General features: G+C 39.0%; 1 protein-coding gene across 1 annotated transcript; it reads right to left on the bottom strand.

Annotated features, from left to right (window-relative positions):
- Nucleotides 1-2131: 2131 nt before the first annotated feature.
- On the bottom strand, nucleotides 2132-17769 carry LOC104962194 (SH3 and cysteine-rich domain-containing protein-like). The gene is made up of 6 exons (XM_010790600.1): nucleotides 17643-17769; nucleotides 16790-16857; nucleotides 13328-13425; nucleotides 5313-5364; nucleotides 4626-4763; nucleotides 2132-2876 (listed from the first exon to the last, which is right to left on the bottom strand). Exons 3-6 carry the CDS (start codon nucleotides 13330-13332, stop codon nucleotides 2778-2780), a joined length of 294 nt encoding a protein of 97 aa, XP_010788902.1. The 5' UTR covers nucleotides 13333-13425; nucleotides 16790-16857; nucleotides 17643-17769; the 3' UTR covers nucleotides 2132-2777.
- Nucleotides 17770-18084: the final 315 nt, after the last annotated feature.

Raw genomic sequence — 18084 nt, 5'->3', positions numbered from 1 at the left:
CTGTATTAAAGTCCGAGTGGAAACAGTAACATTTGGTGCGTTATGTTAGAATGAAACAAATCAGATTTAGTCAGAAATCAGGAGAAATGCGAGATAAATATGACCCCGGGAGGAAAACGGGAGTCTCCCGTGAAAATCGGGAGGGTCGGCAAGTATGTCACATACACACGCACTTTTTGGCCCCCCCACTTCTGAAATTAATCCTGCGCCGCTGGACAGGACTCAGGATCAACTGTGTACTGCAAGGTAGCTTCTAGCTTCATGTCGAACAGTAAGTCAACATTTTCCAGAGAGCTTTCTTTGAAATCACCAGGTAACTCTAAAAAATATTACATTTAGATTGTATGACAAAGTGTTTATTTAATATATCTGGCTAGCTATAGCTACTTGCTAACGGTTTAGCTTACCCCCGCGATTCAAAGTAACGTCAACGTAGCTGTAATTTATGCTTTGCTTACATGTTCGCATATCTTGGAAGTTTACTGACATTTACATACCTTGTTTACCTGGCTCAAGTGGTGGCTCTGGGGTTGTTGTTTGAGCCACCACTTGAGAATTGTCGTCTTTTTTAAGAAAATATGTTCTTATGTCCATCTTCAAAAACTCTGAGTCCGACTGACAGTTTATTTTAAACATTGTCACAGCTCACAGGATAGGTACCTGTCAGACAATAAGACAGATGTTTATTTCCATTCAACTCTCTGGTTGATCTGGTGTCTTGCCTCTGTTGCATTCACTGAACACGGGAAATTACAATCCTGTCGTCCTCTCTAGTGTCATGATGAAGTTCAGGTAAAGCACGGTGAATATATTGATTGACTCAATAATATAATACATGACTTTGAGAGTAGGCAATCTAGGCATATTAACTAAATTAATTAAACATAGGCTACTTATCACGGCAACGGTGTACTGAGAATATTATTTATTTATTTTTGCTAGCGGGCCCCCTAGTGGCTGCGGGGCCCTAAGCGGCCGCTTATGTCGCTTAATGGGTCGGGCCGGCTCTGTCGAGCCGGTTTCTCAAACTTACCTACCCCACCTTTAACCAATACAAATATAGAAAAATATAAAACACATTACTGCGACTCACACGGTTGACTTTTCATCAATGTTGGCAGGAAAGTTATTAATTAAAATTAAAAGATTTTTAATCATCTAGTTTACTGCTTCTCGCGCTGTGAAAATGAATTTGGTTCTTTGCACTCTGTGAATAACTGAGTCACAATCCAGTTGTTTTCACTGACAAAGATCACATCATAAAATACATATTTGCATGTTGCATAATTTCTTTGGGCCCACTTGAGCAAATTAGCCTTTTACCGATTCTTATTCATGGACAAGAGAGATATTTGAAGCATGACGGACATTTTTTAAATATGTCAAATATTAGGCTTATGTTTTTATAGGGAATTCAATGTAATAACTCTTGAGTACAGAAAGAAGTCATACATGTAAGACACCACAACATTATCAGAATCCACTTTTGGTTTGTTGTGATAAAGAATATTTTTTTATTTGGTATGTACAGTATTTACAGGACATTCAATAAAGCCACGTTTTAGTGCAGAACAACCTTTAAGAGATATACTATATCTACTATGATGTAAAACCTCTCAGAATCACCAAAAAGAGAAATAATTTAATTAAAGACAAACCTTAAAAGATCAGTCAAATGGATCCCAAAGCATGGAAACAATTTAAAAGGTAAACATTCGTAAATAACAAGTTTGTTTTCTAGTGGAAAACAGATTTTAAATAAGGGTTCTGATTTTAACGATAAAGAAAAATGCATATTACCGTCACCATTGAGTAATTCAGGAAGTGCAATGAGTCAGATTTGAAATCTGGGGAATATGAGGGCGATATTTTGAAAAGACCACTGAGCATTTCTGAAGTCTTTGATTTTGACAAATTCCTCTGAAAATACTCCCTCAAATCTCTTAGTTGTGAATGACCTTCTACCTTAGGACTGTCACTGTAGTTTGGAAGTTATGGCAAGTTTAAAAAAAAAGTTCCTACTTAAAGGTGGGGAAGGTAATTTTGGAGAAACCAGCTCGAGTGCGCTAGAATTTGAAAATACACAGCCGGAACAAAAAAAAAAAATCTGCCACTATCGGGATGTTAAGAGCATTCCATAACAAAAAGTGTATCTCGAGCCGGTTTCTCAAACTTACCTACCCCACCTTTAAATATTTTAAGTAGAAAGTAGGTTTACTGTGATACAATCTTCCATTGCCTTCTGAGATCTGGCATTTTGTCATCCAAAATAATCACCCATTTATTACAAACTTCAAATCCTTGGATTAAAAGCTAAACCTTTGCCGGCAACATGATGTCAAAGCATGTCAACTAAACTATTTGTAAGAGGAATGCCATTGGATGTGCTTTGTGTTTGTTTCCTTTTCTTTGAAAAGCAGACGGGAGTTTCCATTTTTAAAAACAAACAGTTTGTGGCAAAATCAAACTAAGGGGAACAGAAACACTTCGATCAGCTTTATAAATTAAATCAAATCCAGTGAAACAGAGGGCTTCTGTTTAGCAAACACACTATAATGTCTACTTTAGCATCTAGCTCTGTGTTAGAGGGAAGAAGGTACGGAGACTCGGACCCACAACAAAGCAGAGTCTTCATTCACAAAACCAGTATCACTTTAACATCAACACTTCTGACGAGGCAAAGTCTCTCCCTGGTTTCTCTGAGCCATTTTGCAGTTTTAGTTTCCTCCTCCTCTTGGTTGTCTCAGTCTCTCTCTTTCTGTCTCTGAGTGCTTGTCTCATATGATTTCCAGAACATCGCAGGGCACGAAGCCTCTCTTCTTTCCACTCGCCACTCTGATGAAGCCGCTGTGTTCGCCCTCACTGCTCACACAGATCTGAGGCAAATAATGAAAATGTACTTTAATAGAAATTGAAAATAACCAGTGCAGTCAAACATACAATAAAACATTTGATTAATGTTAGTAACAGATGGAAGGACACAATATCTGATACTGACATGAGGTCGATATAGACTTTAAAGTGGAAGTGCCAAGTTCATACTAAATAAAAACACACTGGGGCAAGACTAGAAATACATATTATGGCAAAAAGTGTACAGATAGCCCTGTTGTCTTTTTTGGCTCCTAGGCTGTTTCTCATGTTTTAGGTTAGGCATGCATCAACTTTGATAACCTGTCAGTTTTCATGTTGAACTCTTCTACAACTACATGCGTTATGGTCTTTTGCAAATCTAATAGTCAATAAAGATTTGTATGTATGAACCATAAAGCGCCCACATGTCGTCTAGTCTAAACATAATCAACAAAACTTTAATTTTCATTTTATCTTTGTTTCTCTCATCTCTGTTTTTATGTCTCATATCACTCAATCTGTATGATGTATGGTCCAGCTCAAAGGGACAATTTACAAACGCAACCTATTTTTAAAGATGATGATGATGATGATGATGATGATGATGATGTAGTTGTGGTTGTTTATAATATTGCTATGATTATTAGATGCCCTGAATGACCCTCTTGATAGATTAGAACACATTGTATCTGCATAGTGGCTTTTAGTACGCTCCAAAACCTTCCCCTGGGTTTTGTGTCAACGGAAAAGAAAGGCAGCGGGTCACAGACTCTACTCGTTTAATCGGCGGTTTCATCTCCACTGGGGGTTCTTTTCTTAAAATCCCAACATGTCCTGGAAAGCATTGTGGGAAAAAAGGGGCATGACCTAAGTAGAGCCATTATACCAAAATGATAATCTAATGGTTACTTCGACGAAGGATCCTTTCAGCAAACTCCAGTCAAGCTTTTCAGGTTATAGGTGAATGCGAGGGAAGAGTAAGGGGCAACGTGGGGGCTGCAGGAGGGTAATAAGATGGCTAAAGAGCTGCTGGATGATGTAAATCTGATGAGCTCTAATGGCAAGATTGTGATCATGAATTACACCCAGGTAGAATGTGAAAGTTTAAATATTCACCTTGAAGGTCATTGCTCCCCTAACCCATAATGACAAGGACGTTCATGTGATCAAGACTGCTGATGTTTCATTCATTAATAATGTGTTTTGTGTTATTGTGGCTCTAAAGGCAGGCAATTGACCTTAACAACAATCCCACTGTTACAGTTTGTAAATGGGTTTTTCCCCCAAAAAAATACATATAAACTGAGCTATCTAGCCTGTTATACGTTTGATTGATGGGTATTTATCTGGCAGTTTTAAGAATGTACCTCCACATAATAAAACATTTGTGTTTGGCTTATAATCAATGCTATTCATTTATTATCTTATTTTTGTGCATTCCTTTTGCAAGATGTTTATTTATAATTATCATATTTTTACTATCATTCTTTCATTTTGTTTTATTTTGCTGTCGTGAAGCACTATCTACTAATATGTCAAAACCCAGAACAAGAAAATAGAATAAATATAACACGGAGAGTTGCAGATGCAGAAGATAAACAGGCCATAATTACAGGGCAGGATAATGAAGGATATAAATAAACACTATTTTAGAAGGGACATCCTACAGCCTGTATTTATGTTAAGACTTTACACTTAACATGTCGATAATCAGCCTATACTCATCATCATCATCATCATCATAAGGTTTATACAGTAGGTGTGTACAGTACCTGTCCCTCCTTTAAGGTGATCTGTCCTTGTTCCTTACAGCCGATGAACGTCCTGTTACACCTGAACACTTGGTCCTCAATCCCAGTCTGATGAACATAGGCCGCCGGGAAGTAACCGATCCTGTCCTCAATAACCCCCTGAAGAAATATATGGAAAATAAACCAATGGTTTGATAAAATACTTAAAACACAGTACAGTACATAACTTTCTACCTATGCACCTGGTTCATAGATATAAAGAGGTTACGCTACGCTCACCTTCAGTACCTAAACATTGTACTGTGCATGTGAAACAACAGTATCCATATCAAACTGACCAGATGTCTCTGTTTATCTACAGCCGGTAGAAAACAGCAGCAGAGTTAAAATGCGTGATGAGTTTCTTCATGGTCTGGTGGTAGCAGGCTGCCTCTGTACAGTCACGTTTTCACCCTTTTGTCTACCCAATGTATCTGTCGTGCAGTTGTGTCTCGCCTGTTGCCTCGCTCCTATAATTTAGAGCTCCACTTCTTATTTGGGCATTTTGGTGCTTTGTGGAAAATCCACATTTCATGTAAACCGTTCCAAACTGCCTCTGTTATCTTGTAACTATTAATCTTTGAAGGTTAATTATAATATAAACAAAGAAAATGTTTAACATGACTTGTCACTATTCATAATGGTGTTATGAGTTGGTTTTGAACCTACCTTCCACCAGTCATCATTCGAGTCGTCAGCCACTAAGATTCTGTCTCCTGCGCTGCAATATAGAGCACAAAAGACAAAGATACTGAAAAAGGGAACGTTTTCCTCCTCTTATCTTCATGGTTTGATGAATCTATGTATAGTGACAGAAATCCCCTTTACAAAGTAAGTAATAATAACCACATCAGTAGTCATTTAGCTAACAGTATAAAAGTGAATTGGCTAGAAAGGAGAATCCCGTTCTATTTTATTTCTATGAGAAATTGTTGACTCTTTGTATAATAAGTTTTGTGATTGTTTAGAAGTGAATCTTCCACTGTTGTCATGACACACTTCATATCTGCTGTACAGTGCAACAGGGTGAATCAGATAGCACCTACAAGTTATTGTATCTGTCAACAATGAGAGAAGCTGCACCTCTTTACTTGATCTCTCTGACTCTGGCCCTCTTGTATAGTCAAGCAGATGAAGGTGTTTGTGGGTTTTTTCCAGATGCAACTTAGATCCAGTTTGCTGTAAGTAATTGTTCTTTGTCCAGTAAACACATTAATCATTTACCGCATGTGCCATAATTACAAACATATGTTCCAAGCCGTTGGCTAAATTTGATCAATAAAAATCAAAAGGGCCAGCACAGTTGAGCCAAACGTAATTTCCCCATTTTCTTCTCCTTGTGGTTCAGTTACAACACTAGCTGTGCTCTGTAATGCTCGCCATGACTCAGAAAAACACAGTTTATTGCAGGTGAGAAACAGCATAGCAGCCTGTGTCATAAAACCTTCTAGGGTGAAAACAAAGTACACCTGTTGTTTCTTAAAGAATAACAGGAAATGTACCTTGTGAGCATCTCTTTTGAGTGCTGTGCTTCAAAACCACTTAAAATAAAGGTTTGCTGAGATCATTGTCCTTTAAATAACATAAAGACTGAGGAGTGGGTTATCTAATTCTGTATTCTATCAATGTATAAATGTGCATGATTACAATCACCACACAGTGGAAGGTAATCATGTAATCAGAGCATGTGGGGCCAACTGAAAATAGTCACAAACCTCATTTTCTCACTTAAAATGAAAACTGAATCTTCTGATTAAATATTCCACTTTTTCCTCCATTTTAACTTTGATTTATTGATTACTGTCTGCAGCTAAACCCAGAGGAGAAATAGGCTCTCATAAGAGAATACATTTAAAACAAAGCTTGCCAATGGGGGACAGGGAGTGCAAGATCATTTTATTTCCAATTAATTTTAAATCAAGTATTTTCTCAACGTGTGTGAGAGAGAACAAGTGCACCTCTTGAATCCTAACAGAATACCTGTGGGGATCAAGAGCAAATGGATACTTTAGACTGAAGGACTGCTCATGATAAATGCTCTCTTCCTGAGGGTCTTTACAAAGTATGTCACTGACGAGGCCCTATCAATCATGGTTAGGAAATGAGATACAATCTGGAGCCTGTGTTTCAGATTGTATTCGAGATCATTAGACGGACGCCACATACCGGTATTCAGCTGTTTCTACTTTAAACCTGCATCAACAGTTCTTTAGCCACTCGTGGGCAATGGAAACAAGTTACGACTAAATTGTTAGCAAGGTTTTTAATTTACACATCCCGCAGTTTCAGAGCAACATTTTAATTTATTTTGGAGTCATGTTTATGTTCACATAATGATTGTTAGTGCAAAAACGTGCAGTACAGTGGAAACAAAGTTAAATTGAGGAGCGGAGAGTTAAACAATAAGTTAAAAAGTCACTATAAAGCTCTGTAAAGCCAAGAGCAGCTGCAGATCCAGCTTATAATTCTGTGTAGGTTTGTCACTATGAGCGACTCCTTTCACATTTATGATTTGATGTTATTGTCATTCAGAGTAATCCGACTGAATCACGGAGGATGGAGAACTGCAGCTGCAGAGCTTTCAACAGCTTAAAACACTTCACTGACAATGATCAGGTGTTTTCAATTAACTGCCAAGCCAAAACACCCAATGTGACTTTTAAATAGGCCTTTTTCACAGCAGACATTTGGACTTGTCACAGTAGAAAAATGCACAACTGTGAATAATGCAATTGAAGGCTGAACTTAGCTGCTTTGACTCAACTTTCACTGCGACATGAACAAAGCAGGGGCATTGTCAGTATTGTTCCTAACACCTGTGCTTTTCCTACTGTCACAAGTTATAATGTCTGCTGTTATAAACGCTCCTAATGGTGTTTTCAGCAGTTAAACGTGGTTAAATGTTGGAACACACATCAACGTTTCCCAAGTTCATGCTACAAACAAAGTGTATATAATATTTCTCTGGACACCAGACCACTAAATAGTTGAAATTAGCATGTATATAACTTGTGAGTCTTTCTTTTTTTTTTTTTATGTAACTGCCAGTGATGTGCCAGTTAGGTTTGCAGCCATTTTGCCAGCTGTATTTTACCATTATTTTATACTTGTAAAGTGGATACAAACTGTGATCATGAAGCAAACCTGATATGAATGATCTGCTCGTTATTAAACACCTTGACAAGCTTCAGCTGCTTGATAACGAGCAGGTAATTTGAATCAGGTGTGTTATAGTCGGGAGATATTACATGCAGGTCAGTGGCTGAAATTCAACATTTTTATTTTAAAGGTCTATCCTTTTCATTGGTTGTGTCTGAAAAGCAATTTGTGTTGTTTTCTCTCCAATATACGTGTTAAATTATACATTTTGGCCATTACAAATGTCATCATTTTTGAAGAAAACTGAAAGCCTTTATTGTCATTGCACACACATGGGTTCTTCTGTATGAATCTTAGTGGAATTAATGAATAAATGTAATTGTGCTTACTTGAGTACTTACTTGCATTAATATGAATGTAAATATTGCACTAGTATGAATTCAAATACGCACTAGTATGTGTATAAGTACTATAATGGAATAAATTAAGTCCCTGTACAAGACAAAATATTGTTCGTGCGGTGTAACGATTTTCCAAATATACATATCTTGTGTTTATTTGTTGTGACGAGAGAGAGAGAGAGATGTAAGGCTGATCTGCAACATTAGACAGTGGACGTGCATCGCAGGTTGTGAAACCTTCCTTTACATATGTTTTTTCATTTTGATAAGGTTTCTTTCATGACATACCATAATATGACGAACCATAGAGTATATCAGTATGTCATTAAAAATGTCAGAGCATATGGCAAACTTCATACTAAAGTACAAAGGCATAAAAGGGCATAGTTTGTTATAAAAAACCTCATAGTATAGTATTTCATAAAAATAAACACCACATCATAGTATCTTATATACAAAGCCATATAGTGTAACAAGTAATATTATGTCATACAAATTGTCATTGTATGTCACAATAACAATTTCATAGTAAAGAATGTCATAGGCATAACATGAAATTCAGTATAGTTTGTCATAACGTTAGAGTATGGACTGTCATGAAGCTAATGGGTTAATAAGTTGCTAGTGCCATAGGAAGTCGAACAAACAGATCAGAATTAGTCATTGATAACATCACAGTGAAAGAGATGAATGGCAAAACAAAAAGCTTGGAGCAAAAACAAGTGAAAGATTTTGATTTAGAATTTAGAATGATGACGTCAGCAAAGCATGCTGACATCCTTACGATGAAATCATCAACTTGTGGCTCGATTATGGAACTGTATGATGTCATCATTCACTTTGAAGAGGACATCATCAAACCTTAGTAAGAACTCAGGGATTCAGACACTTTCATATTGTTATAACCTCAGGAAGAAGACTGTCCAACTTTAAATCTGCTCTGCTGGGACATTTTACAGGAAAAATGAGAAGCTCAAAATCAGATAAGGATGGGCCTGATCCCACAATACTCCACAGTAGTTCCACACACTACATCTTATTGGACTTTGTAGGAGAAGGGTGTTTTGGAAAAGTTGCCATGTGTGTTAATTTGAAAACATCTGAAACTACGGCAATCAAGATCCTAAAAGATGGAGGAGATGACAACAATGAATTGAGAATGCTTAAAAACATCAAGGGACTTGACCCAGATAAGAATAACTTAGTGAGATTCCTGGATGATTTCCATTACCAAGACAAGTATTGCTTAGCCTTTGAAATGCTGGACATGAGCATTTGGGACCTTTATAAGCAGAAGCAGGAAACATTTACCCTGAACGAAATCCGCCCTGTCACACAACAACTACTTGTAGCTCTTGAAGCCCTGAAGGGAATTGGCATTATTCATACGGACCTGAAACCGGACAATGTCATGCTTGTTAACCACAAGTCTGAGCCCTTCAGGATTAAATTAATTGACTTCGGTTTGGCCCTCCCAGCTTCCGTAGCAGAGGTTGGTATGGAATTGCAACTTATTCCTTTCAGAGCTCCAGAGGTGACCTTGGGTCTCCCTATAACTGAAGCCATTGATATGTGGTCACTGGGATGTCTCCTGGCAACAATGTATTTTGGAATCTGGTTTTTCCCTGGAGCATCTACATACGACCAGATGAGAGCTATTTGCCAGCTCCTTGGACAGCCAAAAAAACACCTGCTAGATGCTGGGATAAACACATGGCAGTATTTTATCAAGGGAAGGGGCTTGACTCCAGGATGGGAGCTAATGACGCCATCTCAGTACAAGATGGTGTCTGATGTTGAGCCAGAATATCCAAGTTTGTATTTTGATGATGTTAAAGATTTGACAGGTGCAGTAATGGAGAAGCCAGAGGAACATGACTATGATACATCTGAAGAAAATATTACATTGTCAGAGGTTATGCGTGAAGACAAGATGGCATTCTCAGACCTCTTAAATGCGTTGTTCAATCTGGATGGTCAGACTAGGATTACGCCCGGACAAGCCCTAGAACACAGCTTTGTAACAATGGTTCACCTAGAAGATAACATGTATTCCAACCCTCATGCATCAGAAGCCTTTGAGATGATGGACATCTGCACCCTGGACCTTTCAGATGCAATGTGTGATCCTCTCAGCGACCCTGAAACTGACATGAAGGCAACTGACGGTGACTCACCCCCTGAGAGTTCCCGATGTGCTGCCAATTCAAACACTGAGAGACCTACCAATGACACAACCTCTCAGGCAGACCCCTGCAATCCTGAACCCCAAAACAACGAGTCAGCACCCGCACCACTTCAGGCAAAAAATCCCACAATACTTTACAGTAGTTCCACACGCTTCATTTTATTGGACTTTGTAGGAGAAGGGTGTTTTGGAAAAGTTGCCAAGTGTGTTAATTTGAAAACATCTGAAACAACGGCAATCAAGATCCTCGAAGACGGAAGAGATGCAAATGATGAAGTGAGAATGCTTCAAAGAATCAAGGGTCTTGACCCAGATAAGAATAACTTAGTGAGATACATGGATAATTTCATGTTCCATGACAAGTATTGCCTAGCCTTTGAAATGCTGGACATGAGCATTTGGGATCTTTATTCGCAAATGCAGGAACCATTTTCCCTGAACGAAATCCGCCCTGTCACACAACAGCTACTTGTAGCTTTTGAAGCCCTGAAGGGAATTGGCATTATTCATACGGACCTGAAACCGGACAATGTCATGCTTGTAAACCACAAGTCTGAGCCCTTCAGGATTAAATTAATTGACTTCGGTTTGGCCCTCCCAGCTTCCGTAGCAGAGGTTGGTATGGAAATGCAACCTATTTCTTATAGAGCTCCAGAGGTGACCTTGGGTCTCCCTATAACTGAAGCCATCGACATGTGGTCACTGGGATGTCTCCTGGGTTCATTGTATTTTAATACCAACTTTTTCCCTCCAAAATCTACATACGACCAGATGAGAGCTATTTGCCAGCTCCTTGGTCAGCCAAAAAAACACCTGCTAGATGCTGGGATAAACACTTTGCAGTATTTTATCAAGGGAAACGGCTTGACTCCAGGATGGGAGCTAATGACGCCATCTCAGTACAAGATGGTGTCTGGAGTCCAGCCAGAATGTCCAAGTTGGTATTTTGATGATGTTAAAGATTTGACAGGTGCAGTAATGGAGAAGCCAGAGGAACATGACTATGATACGTCTGAAGACAAGATTACATTGTCAGAGGTTATGCGTGAAGACAAGATGGCATTCTCAGACCTCTTAAATGGGTTGCTCAATCTGGATGGACAGACTAGGATTACGCCCGGACAAGCCCTAGAACACGGCTTTGTAACAATGGTTCACCGAGAAGATAACATGTATTCTAACCCTCATGCATCAGAGGCCTTTAAAATGATGGACATCTGCACCCGGGATCTTTCAGATGCAATGTGTGATCCTCTCAGCGAGCCATCCGAGAATGGTGAGACTGATATTGGGGTCACATAAAATCAGCAGTCTTCAGAAACAACCACCAAGCATGCAGGATGACCAAAGGACCTTCAAATACTTCAGCCTGTGTAACCAGGGTTTTCTCCGGAACTCCGGTTTACTCCCGCTATATAATGATTATGCAAAAAAAACATTAATTGGTGATGTGAGATTGCCCTTAGGTGTGATTGTTAATGTTTTAGTATGTGTCAGCCCTGTAACATTGATATGGGTTTTCTCTGGAACTCCGGTTTACTCCCGCTATATAATGATTATGCAAAAAAAACATTAATTGGTGATGTGAAATTGTCCTTAGGTGTGAATGTTAATGTTTTACTATGTGTCAGCCCTGTAACATTGATATGGGTTTGATTTGACCCTAGTTGTTTTTATTTAACGTGTTACTGCAATCAATAAAAATGCAAACATTTAAAATGTAAATATATGATACAATATTTTTATTGAGAATTGAGGAAAAGATTATGATGTAAAAACAAGTGATAGTGTAGTATGTCATGAACAAGTCATGGTAAAGTAGATCATACTGTAAATAAAGATGTTTAAAATATATGTTTTCACAGCAATGTAACACAGCTTATACTACAAAAATTAAATTACCAAAGCATTTTTTTCAAATCATATATTTGTTTTTCTGTTTTCTACCTTGGTATGGAATAGGACTGATTTCAACTAATAGTATTGGTTTTGACTACTACAGTTCTGGGAGAAATCTGGATGAACTTCTTGGTGTATAATATAATAAAAATGACATTTCAAAAGACACTCAGGATAAATCCATGAAGACATGAGATTGACTGATATTAATAGACCCTCATGGCAAAAACACATGTTTTATTAATGAGGCCACTCCAGAGAAAGAAATCTTTGAGGATCCTTACCTTCAGAAAGGAAGCTAATCAGTTTATTTTCTGAATCTATTCTTGTGTTTTTGTACTCCTATTGCTCTCAATGGAGTGATTATATAAGATACAGGGAAGAAACACAGACACACTAATATACAGAACATTGAATGTCCTGGCATGAAAAGACTGATGAATATTGACATGCAGCAGACAACAGTGTACTTTGTGTTTGTGATCGTGTGCCAAGTCCTTGCACTGCACGACTGCCCTCAGGCATACAGTACGCTACGATTGCATGTCACTGTTTTTTGTTTGTTTTGCCGACTCACATGGCAGTATGTGTGCCACAATTATGTTTCTCAACATACAAAAGGCAACAGTAGTCAATAAATCAATCTGAAAGAGATCTCTTTCATTGATGAAGTGTGTATACAGTATGGCATACATACACATAATAAAATATGGTTATACTGTTCATTCAAAATCGAAAAAGATATATACAAGATTACATGATATCTATATTTTGTAATTTGCACAGATGTGTTTGCTTAAAGGTGAAATGAGGAGCCTAATCTTGTAGTGTTGTACATCCTGCCTAATGAATCATCAGGATATACGCGTGTGTATGAATGAAACGGAGGTAGATTTAATCTTTCTCCTTCAGAAGGTTTCATCAAACGTATGATTTGATAACACAGGAAATGTCTCAGCTTTTCTGTATACTTTGTTTTCTCCTTAGTTAAGGACATATTGAAGAGCAAAACATGTTTTAAAAAATATCACTGTGAGCATGTCAGAGTAAATCAGCTATATTTCATCTACTGACAGCGAGTGACTTAGTAAACTAACCTCATCTCCAGGTCATGGCTGTCTTGGGGAGTAAAGCTGAACAAGGCCACATAGGTGTTGAGCTTAAGGACATCTTGTTGTAGGTGGATCTGCTCCAACTAAATAACACAGACACACACACAGAAAAACACATAAACAGATTTGGTTCTCAAGAAGTCTGAGGAAAAAGGAAAACATAGCTGACAAGTTAAACAAAGCTCATAGTCACAAAAATACAACGCAACAGCATATTTTCTATTGTCACTTTACTCGCTTCTTAAAATAGTATTTTGGCATTCACATAGGCAGGAGAAGCCCTTGTTTACTGAACACTGATAGACTGGGGAGCCGCTTATGTTGTTCTGCAATCTGTTCCTTTAATCCACCGTCAACACGAGTGGGCGAAGCAGGATCACGTTTCCATGAACACTCAGGAAGTTAAAACAGGAGAGGGTTGTGGGTGGAGAGGAAGTTGTCAGAGAAGTGTTAGCACAATTAGCGGGGAGACGCGGCGCCACACTGGTGCTCTTCACACCTGCTCCTGGTGGGCGTCTTCTTGATTCATCACCAATACCTATCCGGCGTGCTGTGTCCCTGAAATCCTTCCAAATGATAACTAGCTACTGCATAATTTCCACAGGGAAACTTAGCCAAAATAAATGAGAATTACTTTTTAAGATACACTAATGGCTGTTTTTGAAAGACAGTGGAAGAATTTGCCATCTTTGTGGCGCTGTGTCTTTAATGAGGAGAAGTGTTCCTGGTCTTTTGGGGCTCCTCGAGCATCGTCCATGAGGAGTGGCAATGTGTGTGATGGATGAGTCGAGTTAACTGAAGCCACAAGGCAAATTGCCTCCTTGGCCTCTGGGTGAAAACAACAGCGTCAAGTAGTGGCGATCCATTACAGCTAAATAAGAGCCGCTCACTGGCCTTGAGAGGCTCTCGATGCTTTGGGAGCCGGGAACAGTGCATCGGGTTGAGCAGGTTGAAATAACAGCCTCCTTTGAAACTGAGTTATAGACAGAAAGGCTGCATTTAGGAAAAATTAAAACAATGAAATGGAAGAACAGCAGGAATTTCTTTAGATCCACGGTTACTGATTGTTTTTTAGCCAATTGATTGTAGTTTAACAACCTGTGAATACAACTTTAACATATTATCACCTTATAAACTTTTTATGTTGCACATGTCAGCCAACAGTTGCCTGTTTACATGTCTAGCAAACACAGCAACATTTACTCTCCATCTTGCACTGTTTTGCTCGAACATGTTGCCATACAGCAGTGCTTCTCAAAATGTGGCCCGCGGACCGCTGGTTGTCCGTGAGCGCCCCGTAGTGGTCCGTGAGTATATTGGTAAAATTTCACATTTGAAATTAATTAATTAATTAATTAAAGTTTTCCGCACTCTCGCGCGAATATTTTCGCAATGGAGTGAGTTTAACTTTCACTTTTGATTGCATCATATAGTCCAGCGCAACACCTTCATCACACATGTTGCCACTTGTTTGTACCATTTTAAGGCGATTTGTAATCTGTTCTAGAAAAACGATGTGTTTCTGGATATTTGTGGAGTTAGGTGGTCCGCGAGTGTTTTCTTATTGTTTAAGTGGTCCTTGGTATGAATAAGTTTGAGAAACACTGCTATACAGTATAGCACCTAAATGCTCCATGATGTACTTACTAGTTGCTACAGATGTTTATTTGATCCATTGTTTTATAAAAATATCGATATGCGCAGCTTTAAGGATAAAGATAGGTAAGATACGTTTGGCTATTGTGGTGTCTAGACATTTGTGTAAAGTTAATTTATTTAGTTCAGTCCTTTTGTCTTTTGCTTTGTCTTGTGATTTCCTGTTTTATTTTGTAGTAACCTTTCCCTCTCGTTTCAGAGCATTCCTGCCCTTGTGTGTTTTTCCCTCCAGTGTGATTGTCAGCCCCTCCCTTAATTGTTGCCACCTGTGTCCCCTTACCTAGTGTGTATAGTCTGCGTCTCCCTTTGTCCTGTGCCAGTTCGTCTTGTCTCGTCAAGCCTGCCAGTCATTCCTTGATCGTGTTAAGTATGTTTTTGATAGACTCTTTTGGTATCATTTTTGATAGTCCATGTAGATGTTTTTGTTGAGAGTTTTGATCCTCCAAGTGAGCGTTTTGTGTTTTGACCTTAATTAAAATACCTTGTTAATCCTGACCTGTTTCTGGTGTTGTGCGTTTGGGTCCTGAGCCTTGTGACATTCTTAACAGCTATTGGAGGTAAAACGTGTTACACTTTAATTAACAAAAGTTGCCTCAAATAAAAAGAAAAAGCTCCACCTACAACACAAGCAAACTTCCCAAACAAAGAATCCACGCAAAAATGAGCCATGGCAATTTGAATGTCAATTGATCTTGGGTAGTTTAACACAAAACCTGGAAAGTGTGAACAGATGGGGATCCTGTGTGAGTCTCTCATCTCAAATTGGAGGTTTCATCGCTGGCGGAGAGGCAGTTTGAGCATTTTCCCCTGCTCATTACCCTGCAGAGCCTCCATCTGTCCGTCCTCCAGCCCGAGCTAATGGAGCGGTCTGCGGACGGACACACAGCCGGCTGCCAGCTGTGCTCGGTCCAGTCTGATAACACAGCACGATGTACTTCAAGTCTCTTCCCCGAAAATGGACGGCTGGCATATTGTATTGCAGAGAGGATAGGTGTCTGGATGTGTACTGTTTTATTTCCCAAATATGGTTATTTGTTCATTTTTGTGTTTGTCCAAGTATCTGTGTGGCTTTTTCCATTGTTGACAACAGAGATAAACATGTTAAACTATAAAAGTAAACATGATAGATTGCTGCACATAGAAAAAGTGCACAAAGAACATTGATACTGAAAGCACCTCTCCAAAACACTTTGAAAGATAGACAGGAAAAGAGCCGCTTAGAAATCTGCCCATGAAATATTCATGATTACTCTGCAGGAGGTGCCAAGATATTCAGAGAGGTTTAACCTTTTTCTCCCACCACCAGCATGAATTGTGCAACATCATCACTGCATCTACGGTGTAGAAAACAATACCAGAAACACAGAGCTGCAGATTGAGACGTTACATGACTTCAAAGCTTCTCTCCATCAGTTCAGGCCAGTGCTCTTGTCAGTTCCGGTTTGATTTGTTACAGCAGGAAGAGAAGTTTTCCCTCAGAGTCCTGGGAAATCAAGCAGTGACGATGGAGGCGAGGGGCAAAGAGCAGCGAGCTTATTGGAGGCAGAACCGACTGGCTGGGTATCAGTTCTCAGAGTGACCATGAAGAGTTCAGGCACTGGTCAGTAACAAAGTCTGTTCTCAGAGGTTGTCAGACTGCACCAATAATACTCATTACTGTACTGACTGTGAGTCCCAGAATAGCAATCACTGTGATGACCAGACTGCTTCGCTTGCAATTCCTCTAAATACGTATTGTGCATTAAATCTGTAATACAGTATGTACAAAGATTAAATTGATGTGTTTCTTACCGGCAAGTCGTCAGGACTTCTCTCTGGCTGGAGGTAATGCTCATTTCCGTTCTCGATTACTGTGAAAACTGTATAAAAAAATAAAGACTAAATTAAATCAAATGAGTCCAAGAAGTTAGATTGAATTCTACAATGCTAGTAAAGGCTGCAATGTCTAAAAGATGATATGTTGGACACCAAAAATACATGCTAGGAATAGTTTAAAACCTTACCAGAAACATGGAAGATATTATTAACTTTAATCATGACAAATTGTGACTGTGTCTGCCTTGTGTTTTCTTCTGTGGTTCATACATTTTCAAACGATCTATTTAAAGATAGTTTATAGTTTTATTTTTCCATGCAATAAAGCACGTTCAAGAAAGCAGAGCAGTGTCATGGCCCAAAGGTGGCCCTGGCTCAGAACATAATTTATTCTTTAGTAGGGTCAGGTGGTAATCTCCAAAGGAAAGGGCCAGGTAGGTACTACCTTGGTTGGCTTGAGCATTTACCTTGTCGTCCTTTCCTTCCCTACCCAGTGAACGCTCCAGATTGTAACGGGTCAGTGCCTTGACCTTCACTGCATAGACTATTGTGCAGCTGAAAAACCCATGCACTTTTAAATAAAGAGCTACACACAATGCAGACCAAGAAAAAGAGAGGTCCTAATGTTTTTCTACAGGATACTCTATAGACGGGTCAGAGTTAGGAAACACAACAAAAGGAGCAAAGAAAAGCTTATTTAATGGTTCAACGGAGGACAATTTGATGTCGCAACCTTCTCAGACTCTCTTGGTGGGTGAGCGTGTGTTTACTCTGTGTCACTGCATGGCTGTAATTCAGACGTAATCGGTGTACCGCAACAGATACTCACCATCATCGCTGTGTTTTCTCGACAACTCCTGCCTGCTGCTGTGAGCCACCACTTCCTCTGGAACATTATCCAAGTCACTGGTCTGCAGAAAGAAAAGATAAAACAGATTAAAGATAGGGAGATATATTAACAGAAGACTATGAGGAGAAAACTAGCTAAAAATGAATCCACTTTCACAGTGTAACCCGCTAACTGCGAGAAAACTGTCGTGTAGCAAACATGCTGTTTCCTAGTCCGCATTTGGAAACTATTATCATAACCCCTGTGGAGATCACATTGTCTCTGAGACACACACAGACACAGACACAGACACACACACACACACACACACACACACACACACACACACACACACACACANACAAACATTTATTAACTTAATGTATTTAGTTTAGTCCTAATATTTATGTAAACTTGTTGTCTACATATCCCTGAAACAGCT

The sequence above is a fragment of the Notothenia coriiceps genome, unplaced genomic scaffold, assembly GCF_000735185.1.
Source record: "Notothenia coriiceps isolate Sejong01 unplaced genomic scaffold, NC01 NC01_scaffold00034471, whole genome shotgun sequence".
Lineage (NCBI taxonomy): Eukaryota > Metazoa > Chordata > Actinopteri > Perciformes > Nototheniidae > Notothenia > Notothenia coriiceps.
Note: the sequence above shows the minus strand (reverse complement) of the source record. Positions and strands in the feature narration are given on the sequence as shown.